General features: G+C 41.9%; 1 protein-coding gene across 1 annotated transcript in view; it reads right to left on the reverse strand.

The window, feature by feature from the left end:
• Positions 1-223: 223 nt before the first annotated feature.
• THBS4 (thrombospondin 4) overlaps positions 224-25,819 on the reverse strand; it is a 39,735-nt gene continuing 14,139 nt past the window's right edge. Inside the window, exons 5-22 of the mRNA XM_017808221.1 lie at positions 24,003-24,085; positions 23,374-23,425; positions 21,561-21,733; positions 18,338-18,475; positions 17,902-17,979; positions 14,195-14,347; positions 12,197-12,301; positions 11,851-11,958; positions 10,215-10,374; positions 9,415-9,533; positions 8,591-8,643; positions 7,322-7,515; positions 6,842-7,020; positions 5,337-5,385; positions 5,041-5,237; positions 4,360-4,532; positions 2,336-2,475; positions 224-449 (exon numbers count right to left, since the gene is read on the reverse strand). Of these exons, the coding sequence (XP_017663710.1) occupies positions 388-449; positions 2,336-2,475; positions 4,360-4,532; positions 5,041-5,237; positions 5,337-5,385; positions 6,842-7,020; positions 7,322-7,515; positions 8,591-8,643; positions 9,415-9,533; positions 10,215-10,374; positions 11,851-11,958; positions 12,197-12,301; positions 14,195-14,347; positions 17,902-17,979; positions 18,338-18,475; positions 21,561-21,733; positions 23,374-23,425; positions 24,003-24,085 (2,216 nt within the window). The 3' untranslated portion in view covers positions 224-387. The remainder of the gene's footprint in view (positions 450-2,335; positions 2,476-4,359; positions 4,533-5,040; positions 5,238-5,336; positions 5,386-6,841; positions 7,021-7,321; positions 7,516-8,590; positions 8,644-9,414; positions 9,534-10,214; positions 10,375-11,850; positions 11,959-12,196; positions 12,302-14,194; positions 14,348-17,901; positions 17,980-18,337; positions 18,476-21,560; positions 21,734-23,373; positions 23,426-24,002; positions 24,086-25,819) is intronic.

Consider the following 25,819-nt stretch of genomic DNA (forward strand, 5'->3'; position numbering starts at 1 on the left):
GCCAGACAGCTCCGAGCCACTTCATGCCCAGATGCAACCTGTTGTTTCTAACACATCCAAGGTAGACAAAATTTTGCTTTCTGGCCCACCGTGTTTAATACTGAATCCAAAAAAGCAATAGATTCAAACTTTTCCTGAGAATGTTTTAAGCAAGTGTCACTCCATTTACATGCTGCTCCCTAGATTTTAGGACAAATTTGAAAACAACTGAAGCCCAGGTCTATTTTGTCTCCTTTTTATTTTCACTTTCATACCAAAAAAAAGTCTGACATAGTCACATCAATGAGAACAAAGCTGCGATGTGCACTTGGACAACAATGATCATATAAGGATTTAAAATATATTGTTTTACTGTTTGCAATAGCAATGTTAGTTTGCTTTTACTTCTTAAATATCCCCAACACCAAATTGCTGCGCTTGAAATTCTTGGAAGTCCTCTGGGATGGTGTCTGAAAACAGGAAAATATGCAGAAGTTTAGTCTCTTCTGACAAAATCAAGGAGCCATTAAATTAATGAATAAGCCACCTCCTCTTTTTTTTAGGTAACATGCTTCTCTTTTGTTTACACTGTAAGAATGAACAGCAAATCAGTTTAGCTGTACACCACTGAAAATCACAGAGAGGCTAACAAGGCAGTGAGTGCTATAGTGCCAGCCCACAACAGAGTATTATCAATCTTCAGATTACATTTTTTTGAAAACTTTGTGCCTTGCACTCTTAAACTTTGATTAATAAATGCTGACCAGAAAGGCAAAAGAAGTGGTTGTCTTGCTCTGCACACCAGACATGTTTGCAGTGTCAGCATTTCTATTTCTCATGTATCCTAATTCAACTTCCCTGTGATGGTTTCCCATGCCACAAGAAGGGACAAAAAACATTAACCTCAGGACAAATAGCAACTGGCAGAAAGACCTGACCTGAGACTTGGCGAAGGGAGCTGGAATTGGATCAATGTCATAAGAGTAGCTACAGTTCTGTTTGAAGTGCTGTTTGCAGTCCACCTTTGCCAGGTCCCAGAACATTTTATCTGGAGAGCCACAGAGCCAACTGTAGAGCTAAAGCTGCAGCCAACAATGAAGCCACAGCAGTGAAACTCAACTGCATGACATCAGCTTTAATATGATTATTTCCACCCTGATCCAGGACAGGTAATTCTAAACTCAAAAAAGGATGTAACTGTATAAACATAACACAATATATAGAAAAAAAAAGGGATAAGTCCTTTGCTTTTTGTTGAACATTTTTTTAAGGCTTGAAATTATTTTCAAGCCTTTTCTGCAAATGTAGGAACTTGTCTGAAAGGAGATCAGAGATACCTGGGGACTCCAGAGACTTTTTGACTGGGTTTCATTAACTTCTGTAGCTCCTGCAGCAAAGCTAGCTGCCTGCCTACTGCCAGGTAAGTATGACTCAGTGGCAGCTTTGGGAAACTGTGTATTGTTTAAGATATATATCAAGTAATTTTTAATTGTAAGCACTGCTGTCTAGAAGTTCCCCTGTTTAACCTTGACCTCCAAGTGCCAGCCTCGTGTACTGGATGTCCAAGAGTCAGAGTCCATCAGCAGAACACGCCACAGAGTGGCCATGCAGCCCCCTACAGGAGCTGGACAAGGAAACTATTCCAACTTGGCTGGTAAATTGTTTTCTAAAGGCTGGGTAGGGATTGATGCTACTATCTAGCTGAATCTAGCTGAACTGCTTCAATCTAGCTGAACTGCTGCCAGGGCAGAAATACCCTGACATGATCAGCTTCTGTGTGGAGTGATCAAGGTTTGAGATATTTTACATAGTGGGACATCAGAGCTAAGCTGCAAGGCTCTTGCACCAAGAGAAGCAAGACAGCACTCTCCCACAGAGTCAGAAGGATTCCTCCATGGGAGGAAAGGCATTTTATGATCTTCCCCTCGCACACACAGGAGCAACCAGCAAGCACATGAGTGACACTGATGCCTAGTGATTGAACCCTCCAGGTATATTTCACCCTTTATTCAAAGCTCGAGGCATCCTACATATGTGATGGCCTGAGGTATTTATTGTGTGTGTACAGCTCTCGCAGTCAGTTGGTTTTAAATAATGTTCCTAATTCTCTGATGACAGCTATACTACCCAGTTGGCACAGTCTGCAGCTCTGGGAGGAGCAGCTCTGAGGCATTACTTCCCATCTAGCGGCCCTGCACTGTGCTGCTGGTGTCAGGGGAGGTGTTTCACAGCTGTGAAAAACTTGTAAATGAAAGGCAAAGGAAAGGATCAAAATGGCTTAATCCAACAGCCACACTACCAGTTCTTCATGGTCACTTGCTAGTTGTGAGCTAAAAGGAAGTAAGAGCTATATTACCATTGCAGCGATATTTCAGGTTAGACCAAATAATGTTTTCCTGAGAGAAGCAGAAAACTCCAAGCCGTCCTCCACGCATTGTGGTGTCTATAGTTACACCAGAGTCTGCCACGAGGTCAGAGCCTTCATAAAATCTTGCCCTTAATGAAAGCAAATAGAAGCTCTATTAGGTCTTTTCTAAGGCTGCAACATTCCTGAAAGTAATGTTGTTATCCATGGAGATTCTAGCCTTCGACATGTTATCCCTCCTGTCTAGCCCAGGGGAGAAAAAGCAGTTAAGCTAGCTCCTCTGTAGGCTGGAAACTAAAGGAATGCTGCATGGTGGCAAGATCCAGCCAGGGAGGGTGTGTTGGGGAGTTTCTACACATCCTAAAAAAGTCCTGGAATGTTTAGTCAATCAGGCTGAGAGCTTTAGCTCTTGAAATTTTCCACAGTCGATAATAATAGGAGAAAGGGAGAACCAGACTAGATCAGTTGAAAAAAGCCAGATGGATATTGTCTCACACAGTTTGAAACTGAGGGTTTTTTGGTTTTTTTTTTTAATAGGCAAAGTTTCAAACAAACCATTTGGAACCTTAAACTTGTCTGTGAGATGTCTTCAAAAATGTGAGTATGATTAATTCTAGGAACAGTTTTGCTGATCTAGCATCCTCTTGTTAAAAACCCATCAGCAAGTTCCCAAATAGCTGTGTGAAAGGAGATTAACCTGCCAGCTCCCAAGCACATGCCCTGTATTTGAGGGCAGGAGCCAGCTGAGCTGTTGCAGCACTGTCCACAAAAAGTCCTCAGCCTTTGGGTAAGTTTACTAGGTAAATTGCTTAGAAGATGATGAGCCTGGAGGGCCTTGTTGTGGATGAGGATACTGCTGATGAGACATCCAAGAAAGTAGCATGTGGTGAAGGGAAAGAAAGTTCCTGTGTCTTTTCATAAAATAAGAAAAAACACCCAATTCCTGGTATGTTCCGGAGTTTATTTCCTGATTTGCTGAGGCACTTCAAAAGTATCTACTATAAATAGAACTTGCTGTCTTTCCAATTTTCATGGGAGAGGCTGGCTGAAGTGATTTTTTCCTAGGCTTCCTTGAAGCCTCAGAAAACCTTTTCTAGACACATGCCTGTGGCATCTGGCCTAACCAAACCACAGCAAGATGTGGACAGAGAGCTGGCAGATGTTCCATTTAGGCTTGGCTGCCTTTAGTTTTTGAAGGATTCTACTACACTGACTTTGCTACCTTTCCCATTTGGAGGGACCATTACTTAGGCTGACTGGAGAGACTACAATCATAGGAGATGTTTGCTTCTGAAGCGGCTTGACAAACTGCTTGGTCTAAACAAAACTTGCCCAAGATCTATTCACTACTGCCCTGTGGCTGGGACACAAAAGTAGACAGTGTAAATGTTCTTAATCCATTTTACCATAAAAATCAAACATGGTCACTCCAATTACCACTGAAGATGATGCTCTGCACTAGAAAAGTGGAGTAATTATATCAAGTTACTGCATCTCAACTGCAGGATGGTGATTTTTTTGAAAAACGACTGACTTATCTGTATTTGTTTTCTATTATAAGGTTCTAAAACCTGAGCTGACAATGCCAGAGCAGTTAATATTTTGCATTTTATGCTTGATCTGCAAGCATAATTCCTGCTCATTTCTCTGCTGGATGTTGCAGAGTAAGATGTTTCCTCCCAAATGGTGATTTTTGGTTTTTTTTAATAACTTTTTCTTTCTCTCAAATATCAAAATAAGAATAGATAACATGCGTTACAAAGCTCTGAATATATGCTGAGTAATCTCAAATCTATCACATCAGGATAATTACTCGTCTTAGTTAGGCTCACAACCTTTAAATGACAACTTTTATTAATTCTATTATCCTAGAATACGTAAAGGCTATTATAAGGCTTCATCAATGCAAAGACCAGACATAATCTCAACTCTCAGATTATCATCTGAATCGGGTGTTGAGAAACAACAGTTCAGGCAGACGTATCTGTACTCTTATCTATCCTTTTCTCTCTTACCTGATGTAACCAATCTGGGGTCTGTGCTGCAAGAACCAGCGATAGGAGACTTTGTCTTTCCACCCTACATTTCGGGGATCCTTCCACAGCAGCCTGACCTGATCACTGGTGTCCCCCGTGTGCCAGAGGGAGTTGCGGAGGTGCTCGCCAGGACCTGTCTTGGATTTCACAGCCTGCAGAAATACAATTTTCCAATGATGACCATAGAGAAATGTCACTTTCAGGAGCCATAATTTTTTTTGTAGTGGGGAGCGGGTCTATACCCTCCCAGCTGCTCACAAGCTGCTAACTTCTGTTGTATAACTGCACCCACTGCCTGCATGAAAAAGCAGCTGGGTACCTGGACCAAGGAGAAGGAGGCAATCTGACCTATTACAGTCAGAGCACAATCACTGCAGAAAACAAATGCTCCAGCTGATAAGAAAGGAAAGATGAAGTTCCTTAAAAAACAGTGCCATTAAAAGGGCTGTGTGGCAGCTGCCTGACATTTTGACACAAGTTGCAAATAGAGAACTGCAGTCAAGCAGCATGGCTGACATGCGATGGCTTGGCCCCTGCACAGCATGGACCATGCATCATGCACACATGCATGATGGCTTCACCCGTGGCCAACACATGGCAGGAAAGCACAGCCAGGCTGCAGTGACCACTGTGTACCCAGCTGGGAGCCACAACCAGTACCTTTAGCTGAATGCCAGGCTCTGCAACAGCTCTGAAGGGAGTCGCTTGCCAGTACGTCTGCTCTGTCTGTTTCCACATCACCACATAAAAGCTAGAGCTGTCTTGATAACCAAAGATAAAGCCAGCGTAGTCATCATCTGTCACCGTGTTCACGTGAAAAGTGCCCTCAAAGTCAACGCCATTAAAAGCTGTGTAACCTGAGGATACACGCAGGTTAAAAACAATTCTGCAGAACACATGTTCATATGCTACATGTTTTCTTCTGTAAAACTTGCATCTCAGAAGAGGGTACATACCCACAGCAAGGCCAGGATCACTGTTCATAGTCTGCACAATTTCCATGCCCTGTAAGAGTACATTCAGGGTGGTTAGCATGCATGGCAAGCTGGGTTGGCTAAGCCTGGCCTCCCTCTAGCACCCTGTCTATCAGTCTCCTCTGTTTGCTCACAACATATCTGTAAAACTTGTAGTTCTGAATTGAAATGGGAACTACAATCAAAATACTAGTGTTTCAATTGCTTGCATGACCTGCCTGAGTCAGGAAAGATTTATATTTTTCCATTGTAGAATTTGCCATACTGGTTTTCTGATACTTTCCCTCCCACAATCTTCTGGAAATCACTGAAACTGGCCAAAATGAGGGGCAAGGAGAGAGGGTTGTGGGAGGAAGAGAGCTTTGCCTAGGCTTAGCTCTTACAGTTTGAACACAGAGTTCAGGATTAAACTGACTGCCAGGACTGGTGTAAGGAAGACATATACATTCCAGCTGGCTTGGCAGAGACTTTGGCAATGGGAATAAATTGCATGTTCCCTGTGACTCAGAACATGTTAGCCTCCTGAAAGCTAAAATTTTTTAGTGTAAATAGCAGTTACTGGACTCCGTCTAGGAGTAGTGGAGTACTGCATCAGCTGGGGTCTGCAGCCCAGGAAGGACATCAACCTGTTGGAGCAAGTCCAGAGGAGGGCCACCAAGTTGATTAGAGGGATAGAGCACCTCTCCTATGAGAAAGGGCTGAGAAAACTGGGTTTGTTCAGTCTAGAAAAGTGAAGGCTTCGGGGTGACCTAATAGCAGCCTTCTAGTACCTGAAGACAGGTACAAGACAGATGAAGAAGGACTATTTAAAAGAGCATGTACGGACAAGGGGCAATGGCTTCAAACTGAAAGAGAGAGGTTCAGATTAGATGTTAGGAAATTTTTTTGTACTGTGAGGGTGATGAGGCACTGGAACAGGTTGCCCAGAGAAGCTGTGGATGCCCCATCCCTGGAAGTGTTTAAGATCAAGTTGGCTGGGGCTCTGAGCAACTTGGTCTAGTTGAAGGTGTCCCTGGCTATGGCAGGGGGGTTGGAATTAGATGATCTTCCAAGGTCTCCTTCCAACCCAAACGACTCTATAATTCTATGACATGCTCTGCTATTTAGAAGGTCAGACTTTTAAATTCTGGAAAGGATTGTTTGCTACAGAAATATTTTAATAGAGTGACACAAAAGTCTAATGTCTGCCTTCTGGCAGTCATGAAATCCACCCAGAATAAGCTGGCCAGTAGGTAATTTTAGATTATTAAGAGCATCAAAGTATTTATTATTATTTTAGATTATTAGCAGCATCAAGCTTCAAGCTATCATATGCTAAAAGAAAGAATTTTATTTTTTATTTTATTATTACTCCTGAAAACAGTCTACCAACCAACAGCTTCCACTTCTGATGTTTGCCAGAGATCCAGCAACTACAGAGCCAGTTTTACTGTGGTTTTCAAATGATCTTTTTCAGACAGGTAAGAAAGACCAAAGTGTATTTTTACCTGGTTCAGAACCACCCAGTTGGGATCAATCTGCGCATCCCCCTCTGGGTCCAACACCACAGTCTGATAGGCCCTGAAGTCTGTCAAGGTGATCTCTGCATTCTCAGGGCACACATCGATCCGATCAATCACTGTATCCTGGTCAAAATCAGACTCGCAGACATCTCCAACTCCATCACCTGAATGCATCAGAGAAGTGAAAGCAGATTTATGGTGCAGGCAAATAGTCACACCTGGCCTAGCCACTGGATCAAGGTGTCCAGCAAGCAAGTGGAGTATCAGCCCTGCTGGCTGCAGTGCCTGAGAAAGGGACCTGAGGACCTCTGCTTTGGCTGAAGGGTCCTTGTGTGTTGGTGTTCCTCTTGGGATGAGTGTATGCACGTGTAGTGACTGTGTTGGATCTTGCTATACATATCTAATGCCTGGAGATGAATGCAGTGCCTAAGAACTGAAATGGCTCCTGAAGAAGGCCCGTCTTACCGTTATCATCTTCCTGCCCTGGGTTGGGAACCAGCCTGCAGTTGTCAGGGCCCGGGGGCAAGAGGTCAGGAATACCATCGTTGTCATCATCCTCATCACACTCGTCACCCAACCCGTCCTTATCTGTGTCCAGCTGGGAGCTGTTAATAACAGCAGGGCAATTGTCTGTGCTGTCCTGGTGTCCATCGCCATCGCTGCAAGTGAAGAAACAAAAAGAAATGGCATACCAGCATCAGGTCCTGCCTCTGCACAGGAAACAGCATAGACACACGAGCAGGAAACATACCAGTGGCACCCCTGGACCTGGAAGCAGACCAGTGGGGCAATACAAGCTGTTGTTGCTCAGGTGGCTGAACTGCAAAGAGGCCATGAACAAAGAGGGACTGTATGATAAGGTGGCAGGAAGACAAAGACTGAGCCAGGAGCTATAGAAATACTCAGATAAGGAAAAGAAAAAGAAGCCTAATATGGTGTGGGAAACTTACCAGAGCCCAAGATCTCAAACAATCTCCACTCCTAAAGGGCGTGTAAGGCACAGCCAACAAGTGCGGTGTCACCAATTAAAAGGCACCCAGGAGACAGCATGAGCTGAACACCTGGTGTCCCTTGTCCCATGTGCACATTGTGCACATATGTCTTGGTGCTCATGAACATGCAGGTTGGGCGTGAATGAAACTTTATGGGGGACTACATGAGCACCTGAAATCAGAATTGTTTAAAAACAAGCACCACTCTCACACCCCTGCATATCGTTTTTCGTGGTGAAAGTGGGCTTCCAACAACTCCTGTTGCAGAGAGCAGCATCCACCAATGGCTCTGTGGTGAAACATCTCTCTGTGGCTGGTGAAAATCTCTGCCAGCACAGAATTTATCATTTCCCTTGTCTCTTGCTGTAAGTGAGGAGCACAGGGGAGGACTTACCACCCCTAAAGCTGGTTATGCAGAAACTGCTTCCATACAAGCGTTGCAATTTGTCATAGGATGTGCTCCTCTGAATGCCAAGGGTGTGTGAAAGCCATTGATAGCGGAACTCACAGAAGGCCTGTGTGAATGGGGCTAAGGGTGAAGGGCTCCGCAACTGTACTGCTACCCGGAAGTGAACCAACAAGGCTGGTAAATCGTAATACTGATTTTGAAATGACATCTCTCTGGAATTAAATCCAGGCTAGTCTGAAGAATTACAGCTCTCCAGGAATCAGTGGCATCCTTCAGCTCAAGACTAGCCTCTTTCACTTCCCTGCTGCTGTTACAAGCCACAAGACAACTTACCTGTCCTGATTGGTATCACAGGAATCTCCAACCAGGTCATTGTCAACATCTGACTGCAAAAGGAAACAGAACAAGTTCCAGTATCAGCTGCCATCTACTAAAATAGCAGTATTAAGTCAAAACACAACCAAATCAAAACACAACCAAATCCAATGCCATAACAATAAAAGCATGAGAAAACATCGGTTTTACAGAACATATTTTCTTGCTTGCATCATCCATCTAATCAAAAAGTCAGTTTTATTAAAGAAAAAAAGACAGAGAATAAACAGTGTTATACTTGATTGGCACACTTCTAGACAGATTCCTCTACTACTGAAAATAAGTATCCCTCATTTCTAACAAAGGTTGATTTCTTAAGCAGTTTTAAAAACCTACTATGTTTCTCTATAGTTTCCAACATTTGTCATTAGAATCAGAATTTCAAACATATGAAAAGTTCCAATGAGTTCTCACCTAGGAGCATTGGAAGTTTTGATAAATAAGGACATAGGGATTTTGTCCTAATTAAAGATATATTGAGTGTAACTAAATCACAGCCCTGTGTGGAGTCTGGCATTGGACTACAGCCCACATTTCAGAGCATGACAGTAGAAAATACAGGCAGGGCAGAGGTCCTAACAACATCCCAAGCTATGAGAATACAACTGATGCCTCCCCTTTCTCACATCAGAGAAATCTATGGCTCCATAAAACTTCTCTGAATACCTAGATATACTTTATTATTAAAATATAAACACCATGGCTGCATGGGTTGTCTCATTCTTTGCATCTTTTTGGACCTCTCCCTAAACAAGGATATTTTTTTCTTTCTGCCTGCTAACCTGGTTTGGGTTGCTGACTGTAGGGCAGCTGTCACAAGCATCACCAACACCATCATTATCTGTGTCCTCCTGGTCTTCATTGGGGATCCTCTGACAATTATCCAAAAGGTTCTTAATACCTAGGGAAAAATTGATTGGATGTTAGTTAAAGACAATTCCCGTAGCTGTTACTAGACAATATAAACTTTAAGAACAGTAAAGACACTATTCCTTTTCAGCAACTACTTAATCTTGCAATGAAATTATAAGCCTGCACTGCAAAACTTTTTTATGTGTGCATCCATTTATTTAATAGTAGTTAGAAACATCTCACTAAAGAATAGCTTTCCACCCAACCACACACACTTCATTAATTAGATAAAATTCATTCTATCCTTTTCCTGTATCACAGCTTACAGGATAGGACATTTCATCTTCATTATTACATTTGAAGGGTTTTGATTTTTTTCACTTCTTTCAAGCCTCCTACACCGATGAAAATAATACAGTATGCAGCTCTTGGGCATCAGTTACTGGCGGCAGCTGGATGCTCTGGGACACATTTATACCTTTAAGGAAACGCTGAATGACCAACAACCTCAACTTACACATAAAACACGGCTTGGTTTATCTGTTACAATGTTCAGTGCTTCCAATGCAGGCTAAAAGATATATATTAAGTAAACTAAAAGGATTCCAAACACAGGTTTCATGGATAAAGACTATGTGCTACAGCTGGTGACAGGAAATCTCCTAATCTAATACACACTCTGGGCAAGTTTGAATAACATCAGAGAAGCTGAAAGTGAAAAATCACCAACCATCTCCATCCATGTCATCATCACAAGCATCTCCTTTCCCATCACCATCTGTGTCCCTCTGGTCATTATTGAGGATATTGCGGCAGTTGTCACAAGCATCTCCAAAGATATCTTGGTCACTGTTTCTCTGATTAACATTGGGAGCCAAGACACAGTTATCCTGCAAGAGACACAGAATCAGACATGAGCCAGGCCCTGAATATTTAATTCTTATTTTAGTGAATTTATATAATCCTTGTACTTATTTCTACTTTCAAAAAAAAATTATTAGTGTGAGGACTTTGAAATTTTATGTGAATATTAACTCCAGATCAGACTTCACTTGCTCTCTTAAAGCTCTGCTTCGAACCACTCTGAGAAAATCCTAAGCAAAAACACCCAGTACCATAAGGCTTTACTTACAACTTTGACTTCTGATTCTCATTTTGGATGCATCCATGGTGAGGAACCTGTTTTGGTGCCCTGGCTTTCTAATATGGTCCTTCTCAAAAGCTGCAGTTTGGAGTCCTCAGCAAGGTTTGCAGACACTCTCTGTGAAAGGCCATTGCCCCCTTCTGGTACAGACTCAAACTAAAGCTGAAACACTTGGGAAAGCAGAACTTTTTGATGCAAAAAGGGACAAGTCTTTGTTTGGATTTTGATGGGGGTTTTTTTGTTTGTTTGTTTTGTCAAACAAGCTGTTATTGACTCTCAAAGTCCATCAGGAGGCATATGGAGAAAACTACTTCAAAGTCGTGTAAAATTTCTACCCCCACCTAGCATATCAACATCCTATTGCATACACAGAGGAAGAACAGAACTCAGCAACAAAATAGAAGTTACTGATTCTGGAGTTGCTGAACCTGCAAATAGATTTACAGATAAAGGAGGATTTAACATTCATTTTTCCTTATAAACATTAATAAAACCAGTTGACTTAAGCTACCAGAATTGAGGGTGGGCCTCTGTGGCAAAACAGCCTGAGACAAACCTTCTGTGATTCTTAGTCTGCCCTAGCTCCACGTGGACATTTTTAATCTGGATAAAGTGTCCTTGTTGTTTCCTCAGAAGTGCAGTAAGCAGTATCAGTGAAGGATCTTAATGTAGAACAACCGTTGGCTGCTAAGAATACAGGGTGAATACAAAAGAGCTTTTACAATTTGAATTTATCCTATGATCTATTCTGCAGTTGCGTACCCTCATGGAAACCTCTTCTGCATTGAGGACATGATTCAAAGCTTTTTCAAGTTATTGGCAAGATACCATTAATTTATGTAGGGTTTGGATCCCTCATGAAACATGTCAGATCAACCTGCTTTTGAAAAAGAAAGACATTATGCAAGTAATGTTCCTGAAGGCCACGCTTTGGGAGAGTGTTTCAGAAGAACACAAGTTCTGTACACAAAAAGTTCCAGAATTAAATGCTGAAAGATAATAATGGCAGATACACTGGTGGATTTAAGGCTGGGTGTTTCACGTTTTGTAAGAATGAGCATTATATAAAAGCAAAAGACAGGATTTAGGGAGTCACTGAAAGTGATGGGTATGGAACAAGCTCTGGCAAATAATGAGTCAGATTTCAGAATCACTGCCCACTGCAGTAATGGAAAGTCCTTCTGTTTGCACAGACCCCTGCATCCTGATCTATACACAGCACCTGCTCATTGGGAATGCCATCTCCATCTGCGTCATCATCACAGGCATCTCCAATTCCATCGCCATCAGCATCTTCTTGTCCAGAGTTTGGGACAAATCTGCAATTGTCCTAGACAAAAAAGGAAGCAAGTCTGGTGTTCTACGGGTAAACTGCATGCTTTCATAATTTGAATGGCTTTTTTTCTATTATTGTTTTAAATAAGTGATTCATCCAATGAAATAGAATCTTTACAGAAGAATTCAATAACTTGAAAAAAAGATTAATACATCTAGTCATGTTTCTTCCAGTCTTCCTCTTCATCCCTTCATGCTCTGAATTATTAGAGGATTAAGAAAGAATTTCTTACCTTTCTGCAGTTTTCAGCAGTGCATGAGAGTTCTTCGTTAGGGTAGCCATCAATGTCAACATCTTTTCCACAAATATAACCATCACCAGCCCAGCCAATGCCACACTATCAATAAAACACCATGGTAGTACTATCAAAAGGTTAATGAGTCACTGTAGAAATATTCAAGAGGGAAACTCCACACCCATCTTGAAAACAGTAGCATACAGAAATCATGGCCAGGCACTGAAGTACAATGAGGTACAATGCAATGAGGTACAATGCATCTCTCAGTGTGGAAAGAGAATCTTTGTTTCAAGTTCTCTGTATCTAGACATAGCTAGAAAGAGCTAAAACTTGATGTCAAGTGGAATATGTGCCTGCAACACCTAATGATTTCAGTTGAAAATACGGATTGCTTTGAGCCACTGGCCAGGAACTAACTTTGGTTCCTTACCTGCAAATGGAGTAAAAGAAAATAGACAGAGTATGCACCTAGCATCTCAGCAAGGGGCCCACGGTTAGATGGTGATACTGAAATCTCAGAAAATAAAGAAAACCTTCTGACTCCAATGTGCTTATTCAGAGAGCAGGCATTATTTATTGACAGTGCTGGATGCATGGGGGATCATTCTGCCTATCATGCATACCATCAAAGAAAAATCCTTCCCTTTTTATTTCATATATACATTAATATTCATTTTAATTCCCCAAAATAGCTTACATATTCATGATGTTTCTGATAAATCATTATCATAAATTTCACCTATACAAAGCATGTGTCATTCTAGCTTTGGGTGGTCTTGGGGGTCTTCTACGACCCTCAGTTACTGTCCTTTAAATGAACTTTTTGATGCTCATGCACAGTTATAACATGTATGTGTAATTTTCCAGTCTCTTGAGCCAATCTGTTCTGTTTAAGTTTTATGATCAGAACATATTGCATTCTATCAATACATCTCGACATATCCTGCATTTTATAGCTGTGTAAGCTGTAGTTAGAATTAACTAGTTCTAAACCTCCTTTGTTCAACTACAGATTTATGTTCTGATTTTATCTCCTTACTTGCTTAGATCAAAGTCTCCTATATCAGTGGAATGACTGTGTTTTGCTCATTATCTCAAGAACTAGAGGAAGTTTTAAGAGAAAACTGTATTGACATTTACTAAGTCGGCATCAGCAAAGGAAGTGCATTTGCACACAAGTTTCTCCTACCCAATTAAATTGGTACTTTTTCAAACCAATTCCTAATCTCTGTGAAAGATATATGTATAAAACTGCATGTCAAACTCTGGCCTCCCCTTAAATCAAGGACTTGCCTCTAATACAAGTATCTAGGAATCTTTCCATTACAGCATGGACTTAAAATATCCTGGATTCTTCTTTTTTGAAATAGATGTACTTAAAAATGAGACCGAAGCAAGTGCCAGCAAAAGTATGTACAGCATCCAAACTTAGGACGTGGGATTACTCTCTTGCTTCCCCTTGCTAGCTGGAAAAACTAAGTAATATACTTCAGTCAGACTCGTACAATAGCAGTTCATATGCCACTTGGTGCCCCTCTGCTCCCACGGCTGACTGATTAAGCACAGTACAGCCTACCTGTGCCTAGAATCTGTGATCTCACTTGGAATAATATCATCTCTTTCACCTGGCAAATAGAGGCATGTTGACTATGCAGACAGGATCCCTACTCACAGCTACATAGCTGAGCACCAGGAGAGGAATTTGTCCTTGTGATGTCTTCTGTAGAGTGACACTTGACAGCTTCTTCTGAGGAGGCTACAGAAAGTCTACAAAAGCCATTCCCAAAGACCTAATTACAAATACAATACACAAGTATGTCTGCTTTACAGACAGGCTGCAAGAACAAACCAATGGCAAGATACTTGGTCTGGGCCAGTGAGCCACAATCTAGTAAAATATCCAACTGTTTAAAATGACCACAAAGACTTTCTCAGTTCCAGCCGAGAAAAGGCTATTTTTCACTGGACAAATGCATGAATTTATGAACTCACAATACACGTCACCTCTCCTCTCCTCTCTTCAATACAACGGGCATGGATGCTGCATGGATTGAGGGCTCGATTTCTGCAGCTCCGTTCAGCCTGGCATCCCCTGATTTGGTCTCCTGTATATCCTGGTTTGCATTGGCCACAGTGGTAAGACCCCTGTAAGAACAAAAAATTAGCAGCCAGCCTTTTAACAGGAATTTTTTTCTTTTTAAAACATGCACACGAGCGAGATTCACATCACACTGCTTACACTGTGCAAGTGTAGTTTTTCATTGCTTGAGGCCCCTTGCACTGTGAACAAACTTTATTTTCCATGTGAAACTGATGTTTCGCTCCCACAGTGCATGCTGGAATACACACTCAACTCTTATTTAGATCAGCCTCTTGTTAAGCCAGAGAAAAGTCATGTAGCAGCAAAAGCTTCTTCATGATGCCTTGTCCCTGCCAGCATCACACTGAGCCACTTCCAGGTGGCTGAAACTTTGCGTAAAACTCTAAGTAGCACCTGATTAATCACACTGGATGATCTTATTTCAGTGTAAACCACACCCATCAGTTTATTTGAACTCAACTGGGCACAACTTTTAATCGAAGAGAGATAATAAAGTTCATCATATGTTTGGCCTATTTTATTTCATTTTTTTAAACTTACATGGTTTTAAATAAATTTGAGCTAAATTGTTTTCTTCAGAAAAGAATTCTGTAGTTGAAGACACAGTCATCCTCATTTACACTGAAATAAGAACATCCACGTAACTTTTTGCAGTGGTTTACCTAGACACATACATATATACTTTATATTTGTGCCCTCTCTCGTGTAAATGAGCATAAAGTTGCTAAGCCAAGGAACCTCATTATGTTCTGGGACAATAGTCATATGAGATATAAACAGATACATGCAATAAGTTGAGGTCTTCTTTAGGCATCTAATATGCCTTTTGTCTCTGATATATTTGTAGACTTGTAACTTATGAAATAAAAGTTAATTAAAGAAAACAATTTTTTACCTTATAGAGAATAACTAGTTTTTGACATGTCAAGGAACAGAAATGGGCAGAGCTCTGACAAACATGTGCATCTACCCCTTTGTGAAACTGAGGTCATTCATACAACTTCATTCTTCACATACAAAGTCTGCTGGAGGAACTGTCAGGACTGTCCTATTCCATCCTCACAGAGAAATCTATTTACTACTCAGACAGGCATTATTTTTGTCCTCCAATCCTAACTTCATTACAAATTTTAACTCTGTGCTGCCTGCATACTTTCAGGATGAAGACAAAAATATACTGACAACTGAAGAGTAAAATAGTCCTTGAACCATGCAAATGGTATGGCCTATATAAAACACACCAACCTGTCCACTTTATCCTAATGGACACTGGGATAGTATTTTCTGAAGTCTGATGAATTTGCTCAGTATATTCTGTCCTTTATCAAGCCCAGGTATGCATTAAAATAGCCTTTAAGGCAGCACTTCCAGACCAAACTGTTTCTGAAGGGAGACAGGATTAGAAACCCCACATTGCTCTGTTTTGACAGATGGCAGGACACTTGGTGCCTGGCAGGACACCCTTTGCAGACAGGGCCTGATGGCTTCCTGAAGATGACTAGTCATTGTCTAGTCATGCAGCAAGATACAACATGTGTCAGTAGATGTTCTAGATACTAAAAAAAAGAGACAAACATACTGAACAGTGAAAGCAGTCCTAAGAAATCTAGGCTGTTCGCAAGGAAAGCTAACACTGAACACAAATGGCAGCCTAAGTAATACCTTGCTGCAGAAAGGACCACCTTTACACCTGAAGGATACTTCCAACCCTTCTCTTGCTATGAAGAAAGACTGTAGCATATACAGGACAACCTGAGGATCAGGTCCAGCCAGCATGGGTTTGTGAAAGGCAGGTCATGCTTGACCAACCTGATCTTCTCCTATGACAGGGTGACCCATGTAGTGGATGAGGGAAAGGCTGCAGATGTTGTCTGCCTAGATTTCAGTAAAGCCTTTGACACTGTCTCCCACAGCATTCTCCAGGAGAAACCTACAGCTGATGGCTTGGACAGATGTGGTCTTCAGTTGGTAAAAAGCTCTCTGGATGGTTAAGCCCAGAGAGTGGTGCTGAATGGAATTACATCCAGCTGGTAGTCCCCAAGGGCTCAACACTGGGGCCAGTCCTGTTTAATGTCTTTATCAGTGATCAGGATGAGGGGATCAAGTGCACCCTCAGTCAGTTTGCAGGTGACACCAAACTGGGCAGGAGTCTTGATTTGTTGGAGGTTAGGAAGGCTCTGCAGAGGCATCTGGACAGGCTGGATCCATGAGCTGAGGCCAATGGTCTGAGGTTCAACAAGGCCCACTGGTAGGTCCCACACTTGGGTCATAACAACCCCAGGCGGTGCGACAGCCTGGGGAGGAGTGGCTGCAAAGCTGTCCAGGGGAAAAGGACCTGGGGGTGCTGGTTGACAGTGGCTGAACAAGAGCCAGCAATGTGCCCAGGCAAGAAGGCCAGTGAAATCCTGTCTTGTATCAGAAACAGTGCGGCCAGCAAGACCAGAGCAGTGATTGTCCCTCTGTACTCAGCACTGCTGAGATCACACCTCAAATTCTGTGTTCGGCTGTGGGCCCTTCACCACAAGAAGGACATTGAGGCGCTGGAGTGTGTCTAGAGAAGGGCAATGGAGCTGGTGAAAGGGCTGGAGCAAAATCTTACAAGGAGTGGCTGAGGGAGCTGGAGGCATTTAGCCTTGGAGAAAAGGGGGCTCAGGGGAGGCCTTATCACTCTCTACAACAACCTTAAAGGAGGTTGTAACAAGGTGGTGGTCAGTTTTTTCTCCCAAGTAATAGGTGATACGACAAGAAGAAATGGCCTCAAGTTGCACTACAGGAGATTGAGTATTAGGAAGAATTTCTTCACAAAAAGGATTGTCATGCATTTGGAACAGGCTGCCCAGAGAAATGGTAGAATCACTATCCTTGGAAGTATTAAAAAAAAGAGTGGATATGGCACTTGGGGAAATGGTTTTGTGGTGGGCTTGGCAGTGCTGGGTTAACAGTTGGACTCAATGATCTTTAGGGTATTTTCTAACCTAAATGATTCTATGATTATGTTATTCTTGCTTCATAGCATTAATGTGGTTTTAAGCCCCTTTTATTGGATCCCAACATCTTTCAAACCATTCCTACTTCTGCTATGCTTGCTCTCCTGGATTTTATATCTATGGATATTAAAAATATTGTACCAATTGTAGCTCTCCTCTTTTCCATTTATTTAGAGGGATATCTGGTACTGTATACATAACCTGATGAATTGAAGACATTACTCCTATAAAGAGAGCACTCAGGGGAACAGCTTGCTGCAGCAGTTCCCAGGTGGGAGGAGATGAGAGTAAGAAAAGTTTTAATCTTTCAGAGGCTGTTCCTTGCAATGACATACTCACAAACACAAAAAAACTGGGTAGTACGGAGAGAAGAGCTCCTGCCATTCTTCAGGGAAAGTGATAAAATACAATTCAGATGGATGTGTTAATGACAAATCAAGTATTGATTTTTTACTGTTAGCCAGGAAAAGATGAAGGGATTCTTTGATTTATATGAAGCTAAGAAACAAATTATATTGTTCAGCTCTTCAATCAGATGTATAAATCCAATGCTAGCCTCATAAAATTTTAAAACAAGCAATTTTTTAAAGCTGAATGAAAAAGATGCTTACCAAAGTGTTTATGCAATGAGAATTCGGAACACAGACTCCAAGTCCATCGTTATGACATTCATCAATGTCTAAGCAGACCTAGCAATAAACCAAATCAACAAATAATAAAAACAATGTCAATTTGAGATTGAAGTCTGAAGAAAAGACACTAAAATTTAAGACTAGAAAAGAGACATAGCCTGTCCTGAAACCGCTCTCAGAATGGCGCAGACACACCCTTAGGACAACAGTCCAAATCTGAAGAGACACTGTGATACAGAAAATTTCAACTTCAGGATGTGCTGTGGTTCACCCACAAGAGTTTAGATAAAAACAATGTTCCTATTGTAGGGTGCTACAGGAACATGCAAAAAAATTTACAGTAAAATACAGATGCACTGCTGATATAAAACCAGCACCTTGCAATGGCAGTTGTCACCGGGATGCTGCCACTCACCTGCTTATTGCTCTTGGCATAGCTGATTCCTATCCCTTGCATGGTTTGTCCTGTATATCCTGGAGGACAGGTCTCACATTGGAAACCTGGAGCAGTGTTCACACATCGCACTCCAGGGAAGCAAGGGTTGTAACGGCACTGCAATGAGATAAATGAACCGAGCACATGTTTGTGCTTCAGTAACATCCAGACTCTGACTAAATCCACAGCCCTCTCACCAAAGACAGTGCTACAAGCAATGTCTGTATGTCATCTGTTCAGAGACAGCTTACAGAGAAAATTATCTCTGCAGGTATTTCTGACCTCAGCAAGTCTTTGGCTATCTCTGTAATTTAAGTAACATTTGCAATCTTCTACTACGGCCTGTAGTTGATGTCCTAAGCTCTCATCCTCAATCTTTCCTTTGGCTGGACAGGTTCAGACCCCTTGGAGGCTGAAAGCCCCCCGGAAGTCTCCAGACCACAATATAAGGAAAGCCTCATAACTCCAACCCTCCAAACAGTCCTGTGGGGTTTTTTTGGTACACAGAAGTTGCAGCAGCATTTTCCTTCATTTATATTTGTGCAAATCCCATAGCCAGAAGGAAACCAAACATGAACCAGATAAGCAGGGATGTGTCAGTAGCACCCACGTGCTTCTAGAATGGAGGCCCATGGAGAATGGAGGCACTTGTTCCAAAATATCATATGTCCACAAATCACCCTTGACCTGAAGGCACCATTCACTTCATTGCCTTATGCAGTCTTACAGAACAGCTGTGACTGATTTCACTGAACTGGTGGGTGCCAGTTTGGAAAGCACATCTCGCATTGCTGCCTTTCCAACATCAACACTAGCTGCTAGGTAACATTTATAAGAGTACTGCAAACATCAACATGCCATCCTGCTGCATTAGACAGGCTCAAAGACAACAATAAATGAGAAACATGAGAAAAAAATATAGAAGAGGTTTAAAAATATGCTTTTTTCTCCCCTTCCATTGCTAACAGAAGAACATCTGCAAGATGGAGGAAGAACGAACCAGACAATATTCACCTACAAGAGACATACAACTTGTAACCAAACACACACACAAGCAGGAAAAGGTATGTTTAATATCCAAGGGTGTTTGACAGAAATGTTTGTTAGAAGTAGATCCGTAAGTAATGTAAGGGAAATGTAAAACCTAGGACAGACATTTTGTGCTTCTTATTTTGCTGTGAATTTTTTATTGCAGGCAGCAGAGGGCACCCAAAGTACACAGCACACAGAGCAAAGCTGCTGCTCCGGAGATACCAGGCACCAGCACAGCAAAGTAATGTCTTTAAACTGATAATGAATTAGGGAGTGTACTACAGAGATGCTAACAGCCTCAGAAAAAATGATGGCAGCTCTTAGTGAGGAATCTTCTAGATTTGTCTTTATCAGAATTCATACATGAACTTATTTTTAAATACCTGGTACGAGGAAGTGCGCAAATAGTTAATTCAGTAGAAAAATGCTCTCCCAGAAGAGATTACTAAAAAGCTTTTAAAAAAATTTACGTTCCTTCAGAGTCTTAGTTAACTCAGGAAAACAAGTAACATGACACATCCCCTCTAATTAGACAATTCAAAATTATTGCCATTCATTGCTTCTTTATTTCTCCCTGTGTAACTGTAAGTAAAAATCTAGCTGCTAAAGTAGGTATTTACTGTTGAACAAAACCACTCCAGACTAGGTGGTAATTTTAGTAGCACATAAAGACCTCATGTAAGCAAGTCCGTATCTCTATAACACCATTTTGGCAAAATTTCCTTGCTATTTCTAATCTGAGATCCGATCTGTCATGTGGAGTGGTGGCAGGAAGATGAAGGCACATCAACCTCCTGTGGCAGAGCCTGACTGCTCACAGAAAACCACGTTAATATCAAGTCACTATAAACCAGTCTCAGTCTGTTTTCCCATCACTGCTGTAACGGGTGGAGTTGCTCCAACCCTGAAAAGAGCAGAGGAGACTATTGCCATGCTCTGCCTCAGTCTGCAAATAGCTCAGGAGCTGAAGCCTATCCCATACTGATGGGCTCCACCCAGGCTGGCTTCAGTCTCTCACCATAGCTGTCTGTGGCATGAATCTCATACCACAGTTGTCTTGGTTTCACCACTTGCCTTCACATTTCAGAGCTGTACCTCCATTTTTCTACACCTTCTGTTGCAGCAGACACAGTTCATGCCATGTGAGGCAAAACAAGACACATTGCCTCCAGCTCAGGAAATGGCCACACTCAACCCACTTTCTCCCCCCAGTGTTTTTCACAGACAGAAACAGGACATCCTCCTTGGTGATGGCCTACAGGAAGGAGCAAATCAAAGCAGCAGTCAAAGCACATCTCGGAATTGCTTTTGCTGTTTTACATCATTATTCTGGTACACTGCTAGTACTGTGTTATCCGCAGGCACAGTTTATGACCTCATTGTGCTGGTTCCCTGGTCTACTACATCCAGGTGCTTTTCCACGAAAATTACTAAAGAGTAATGTCAAAAATCATCCCACAGAAAAACTGCAGTGAACCTGTAAGTGGTTTTGTTATTTCTGTGCCACATTCCAGTTAACGCAGGGTTTTTTTAATCATTTAAGAGACTGTAAATTTATTAACTCAGTCCTCAATACAAGCAAGCTCTGAACTTCTAATATATAGCTCAAGAAAAAAATAGATTTAAGTCAGCATTATTGGATTTCAACACAAACAAAGAAGCAAAAGGAACAATGACAATAAATGTTTATTTTCTTTCATAGACTTTTAATGTAAGGCTGAAAAGATGGGTCCAGTTTGGGTTGAAGAGAACATTTTGGTCTTCAAGGCATGAGTACGAATGTGTCAGGAGCATGACAATTTAAAGAAGCAAAGCTCAATTTGACAAGTGCTTCTGCAGCCTATAACACAAGCTACTGCAACTTCTTGTGGAATAGAAACAACTATGTCAAAAGTTCATTTTGTCTGGTTTTAATTTGGCCTTTTTTTCCAAACATTAAATTCTTTTAAGTGACTTCTCAACTAACCAGAGTATTTCAAGTTTTTACACATATAACCTCCATAAAGTTGCAGCAACAGCAAAATAGAGATATAGAATCAAATCAGAATGAATTAATATTCACTGTGCAAGCAGTCAGCAAATGCTGAAGACAGCAAGTATTAGCAATGCATTGATATATATGAAAAATTTGTTTGTTTGGGTTTTAATTCACTGAAAGTCTTTATTTTACCTCATCAATATCTGAGCACGTAATTCCATTTCCTGTGAGTCCTTCAGGGCAGGGCCCACATTGAAATCCTTCTGCTGTCTCCACGCACCTCACTCCCCTGAAGCAGGAATTAACTTCACATTTGGGTTTAGGGCGCCTAGGAAGCTGAGTTGGAAAACTCACAGTTCCCAAACCTTTAATGCAGAAAGAACAACTGTTTCAGCGACTGAAAGAAACATCCATTGTGGCTTTCAGCTGGCAAGCATTCTGAAGAAATCTCCAAGACACTTTGTGTCTCTGGACTGTGCTGTGGCCGAAGAGACTTTACACTGGGAATGGCCCAGAAGCTTGCTGTGTCCACAACCAGGGGAAATTGATGCTATTTTCTTAGGTCCACGTGCTTCTCCTGGCTACACATGGGAGTCCTCCTCCTAGGTTAGTCCCAGCACAGATCTGCTGCTGGCCAGGGGAAAAAACTCTGAAAGCCTGTGATCTCAGATGGCCCAAGGGACTCAAGTATGAGGGTAGAAGTATAAGGCATTTCTCTGGCTAAATCAGCAACACAACCACTTCATAAGAAAAACAAGGTTGTGGTTTCACAACAGCATCTCTGAAACAGCAGCATCTCTGAAAGTCTACAAATAAGAAGAATAAGGAAGCAGCAGCTGGCAGCCCACAAACACCGCAGGAATATGCATGTACACTAGTTTAGGTGCACAGAGACCAGCCCAAGGTTTTCTGAGACTCTGGCAGATGCCGAACCTTGGTAGAGATGTATGCGGGATTTAGACTTTTTCTTTGACACTCACACATATGGGTTATCCTGCCTAGAGCTCAACTTGAGTTTTGATGAGGTTCACAGACTAGAAGAAATCAAGTAAAAGGTCTAATGCATTTAAGACCTTTTGTCCCACCCAGGAAGAGATGTATGGCCAGTCTTCGCGGACGAAGATTTGGGAAAGGTCATTACCCTTCAAGCCTCCGCAGTGGATTTTTTAGGTGAGACACAGCGTGCGCTGAACTGAGCCCACCCTTTAATCCTGAGGTTCATCTGCCGGGGCCGAGCGAGTTCAGACAGTGGCAGCGAGGTCCTCAGGATGTAGGTTTGTTTAGAGTGACCTTCTCTTAGATGGATTGCCTTACAGGGCTGACGAGCTCCGTCTGCCCGGGGGAGTTTCCCTGACCGGGATCCGAACCCGGGTCGCAGCGGTGAGAGTGCTGCATCCTAACCACTAGACCACCAGGGGTCTATATTGGTTTTTATGACTGTATGCATGTCCTGATTGTCAGTTATGTAGGAGGGCCATGCAATGGCATTTGGAAAAGTAATTATTTCTTTCACGTAGAGAAAAAATCGTGATCACCTTTTTGGGTCTTACTGGTGTTAACCAGGGACTGCCTCCTCAGAATCAGATGAACTTCAGGTGGACTGCATAGGATCTTCCTCAGACTGACAATACCAGCTAGAGCAGAACATGATTCCTCCCTTGTCCTTCTACTAAGATTGTGCATGAGATACCTGGCAGACAATGGCTCCCTCCACAGGAACATGTGGCATAGCTTTGTGGCAGAGCAAGAATTGACAGTACAGCCTGAGTAACACCTTTTGGTTTAGTGGTGCTTTATCCCCCAATAAGTGAGTGTCTGGGCTATGGAAGCTTTTTCCTCTAATGAAAATCTATTTTAAATTTGTGTTCAATACATCTAGAACTTTGGACACAGTATTTTTAAAAAAATACTTCTTAGAAACTACATAAAGCTAAACCAATCAATAACCAGTTTTAAAAAAACTGTGCATCTCATCTGAATTAGAGGCCTTAACAGGAATACTTACCACATGCTTGGCACTCAGCTATGGTATTTCTCAGAAATGTTGTTTCTTTGACCTTGAGAATATAGAAAAAAAACATTATTTGGGTACAGGCAGTTCCAGTATGCACCTGGCTGCAAGAAAAACCATTATTCCCCAAGATGCCACTCAAACCATGCAACATAGGTAATCTATCTTAAATGAGATGCTCTTCATACTCCATAAAATTAAGGATGGTGATAATGGACATACTTCAGTTCAGCGTTCATCAACAGGACCCTTAAGAATTACATATTTAACCAAAGCATGCCACCAGCAATTCCAGTTCTGATACCCACAAGAAATTGAAACAAATGCAATTTCAGTTCTGTGCAATGGACCTACTGCTATCTAACAGTGGGCTAGGACAGCTGCTCTAGTTCCTTAAGACACAAAATTTTCTGGATCTGAAAAAGCAAGTCCCCTACACTCCCATATTCAATGATTCTCCATAGCACAGAGTACCGGGACTTATATGGTTATTTCTTCTCCATTGTGTCACGCCTTCAAGGCAATGGACTCTACACAGGAGTTTACCGCTCACATGAATTCTGCACTGACTCTATCAAAGGGGCATGCTTGGGATATTTCACACTGAAGCCTTTATACAGTACCTGTTGTCTGAGAAGGTCTTTCACATCAGCCAGTATTTGGTTCATCTGCATCATCTGACCCATTAGCTGCCTACTATAATCACCTGTAGGGAAACAGCAATGAAAAAGAGTGCAAAACATAACTCTCCTTCATTTGCCGTGGTAATTTCTGAGATATAAGATGGAAACCCCATGAAGAGCCAAGGAGGACAGACATTACCATTATTTAAGCCCTGCAGGAATCACCACAGCAAATGCAGTATTTATCTCAACTTTTTATACTGTAATTTGCATGAACTCAAGGCTTTTCTGGAACTGAATTCTATGTATACCAGAGAAACAGATAAAGCAGAAACCTCTCCACAGAGAGAAAAACAAGATTGTGATTTCTCTACCATTATTTCAGTGTCAAGGTTCTCTAGGGCAACTAATGCCACCAGTGTTACTCGTTCCTCCTAGACCAGCAACCCTATTTCAGTATTTCAAGAGTGGATATCTGTGATAATTCATCTGGGGGAGAAGGACAAGGCTGGGGCAGGAAGTATATGTACATACAATGGGGAGACACCCTGCCTAAGTGCATTCCACATCACCACAACTGATTAGTAGACATTTTTTGAAGAGGAGTTACCCAGATTTCTGAGCAAGTTCAGTGGAAAGCTCTGACCACCCACCAACAGCACCTGCACTGAAAAACAGTGCTTTTAGTAACTACAACAGTCATTTGGCTTTTCTTCTGAAAGGCAGCTCATCACACTGTACACAAGTTTCACGGCTGCATTTGCTCCTGGTGGGTGCAGAGTTTGTATGGACTCACAAAACTCAACACACTATCCAGAAGAGGGTCACAAGGATGGTGAAGGGTCTGGAGGGGAAGCTGTGTGAGCAGTGGTTGCAGTCACTTGGTCTGTTCAGCCTGGAGGAGACTGAGGGGAGACCTCATTGCAGTCTGCAACCTCCTCCTGAGGGGAAGTGGAGAGGCAGACACTGATCTCTTCTCTGTGGTGACCAGTGACAGAATCCGAGGGAATGGCCTGAAGTTGTGTCAGGGGAGGTTTAGGTTGGATATTAGAAAAAGGTTCTTCACCCAAAAGGTGTTTGGATACTGGAACAGGCTCCTCAGGGAAATGGTCACAGCATCTAGCCTGACTGAGTTCAAGAAACCTTTGGACAATGCTCTCAGGCACATGGTGTGACTCTTGGGGATGGTCCTGTGCAGGACCAGGAAATGGACTCAATGATCCTTGTGGGTCCCTTCCAACTCAGAATATTCTGTGATTCTATGAACGCACACCAAAACCATTTCTCAATACTAAGTAACGAAAAGACCTCTAAGACAGACCAACAGTTACATCTGTAATGAGCCATAAGAGAAGAACCAGAGTCAATCCGAGATCTTCACGAGAGATTCTTACCTGTTAAATGAAATAGTGATTCTGAGCCAGTGACAGAGGAGAAGCAGAGAGCATGTTTAGCACAGTAGCTTGTAATTCCTTCTATTTGTTAATTACTTCTGAGTTTGTACCTCTCTCAAGCAGATATTTGTTTACTTCTCTAAGTCTGTATTTAAAAACAAACTTTATAAATATATGCTCTTTCACACTCTAGGCAGGCAGGATATTTTGATATTATGCCCAATAGCTTCAGGGAGGTTTATTCACATGTTATTTTTGTGAGTACTGAAAGCTTATATGAAAAATGCTTCTCTTAATGTTTACCTCATTGTTTTGTACTTCAAAGCATGTCTAGCTGTTTCCAAACATTCTACTGGGAACTGTCCAACTCTCCAGATACTGTGTTTTCTTCATTCCAGATTTTCTCATCAAAACACTGAACAA

The sequence above is a fragment of the Lepidothrix coronata genome, unplaced genomic scaffold (genome assembly GCF_001604755.1).
Source record: "Lepidothrix coronata isolate B3197 unplaced genomic scaffold, Lepidothrix_coronata-1.0 Scaffold22, whole genome shotgun sequence".
NCBI classification, from domain to species: Eukaryota; Metazoa; Chordata; class Aves; order Passeriformes; family Pipridae; genus Lepidothrix; species Lepidothrix coronata.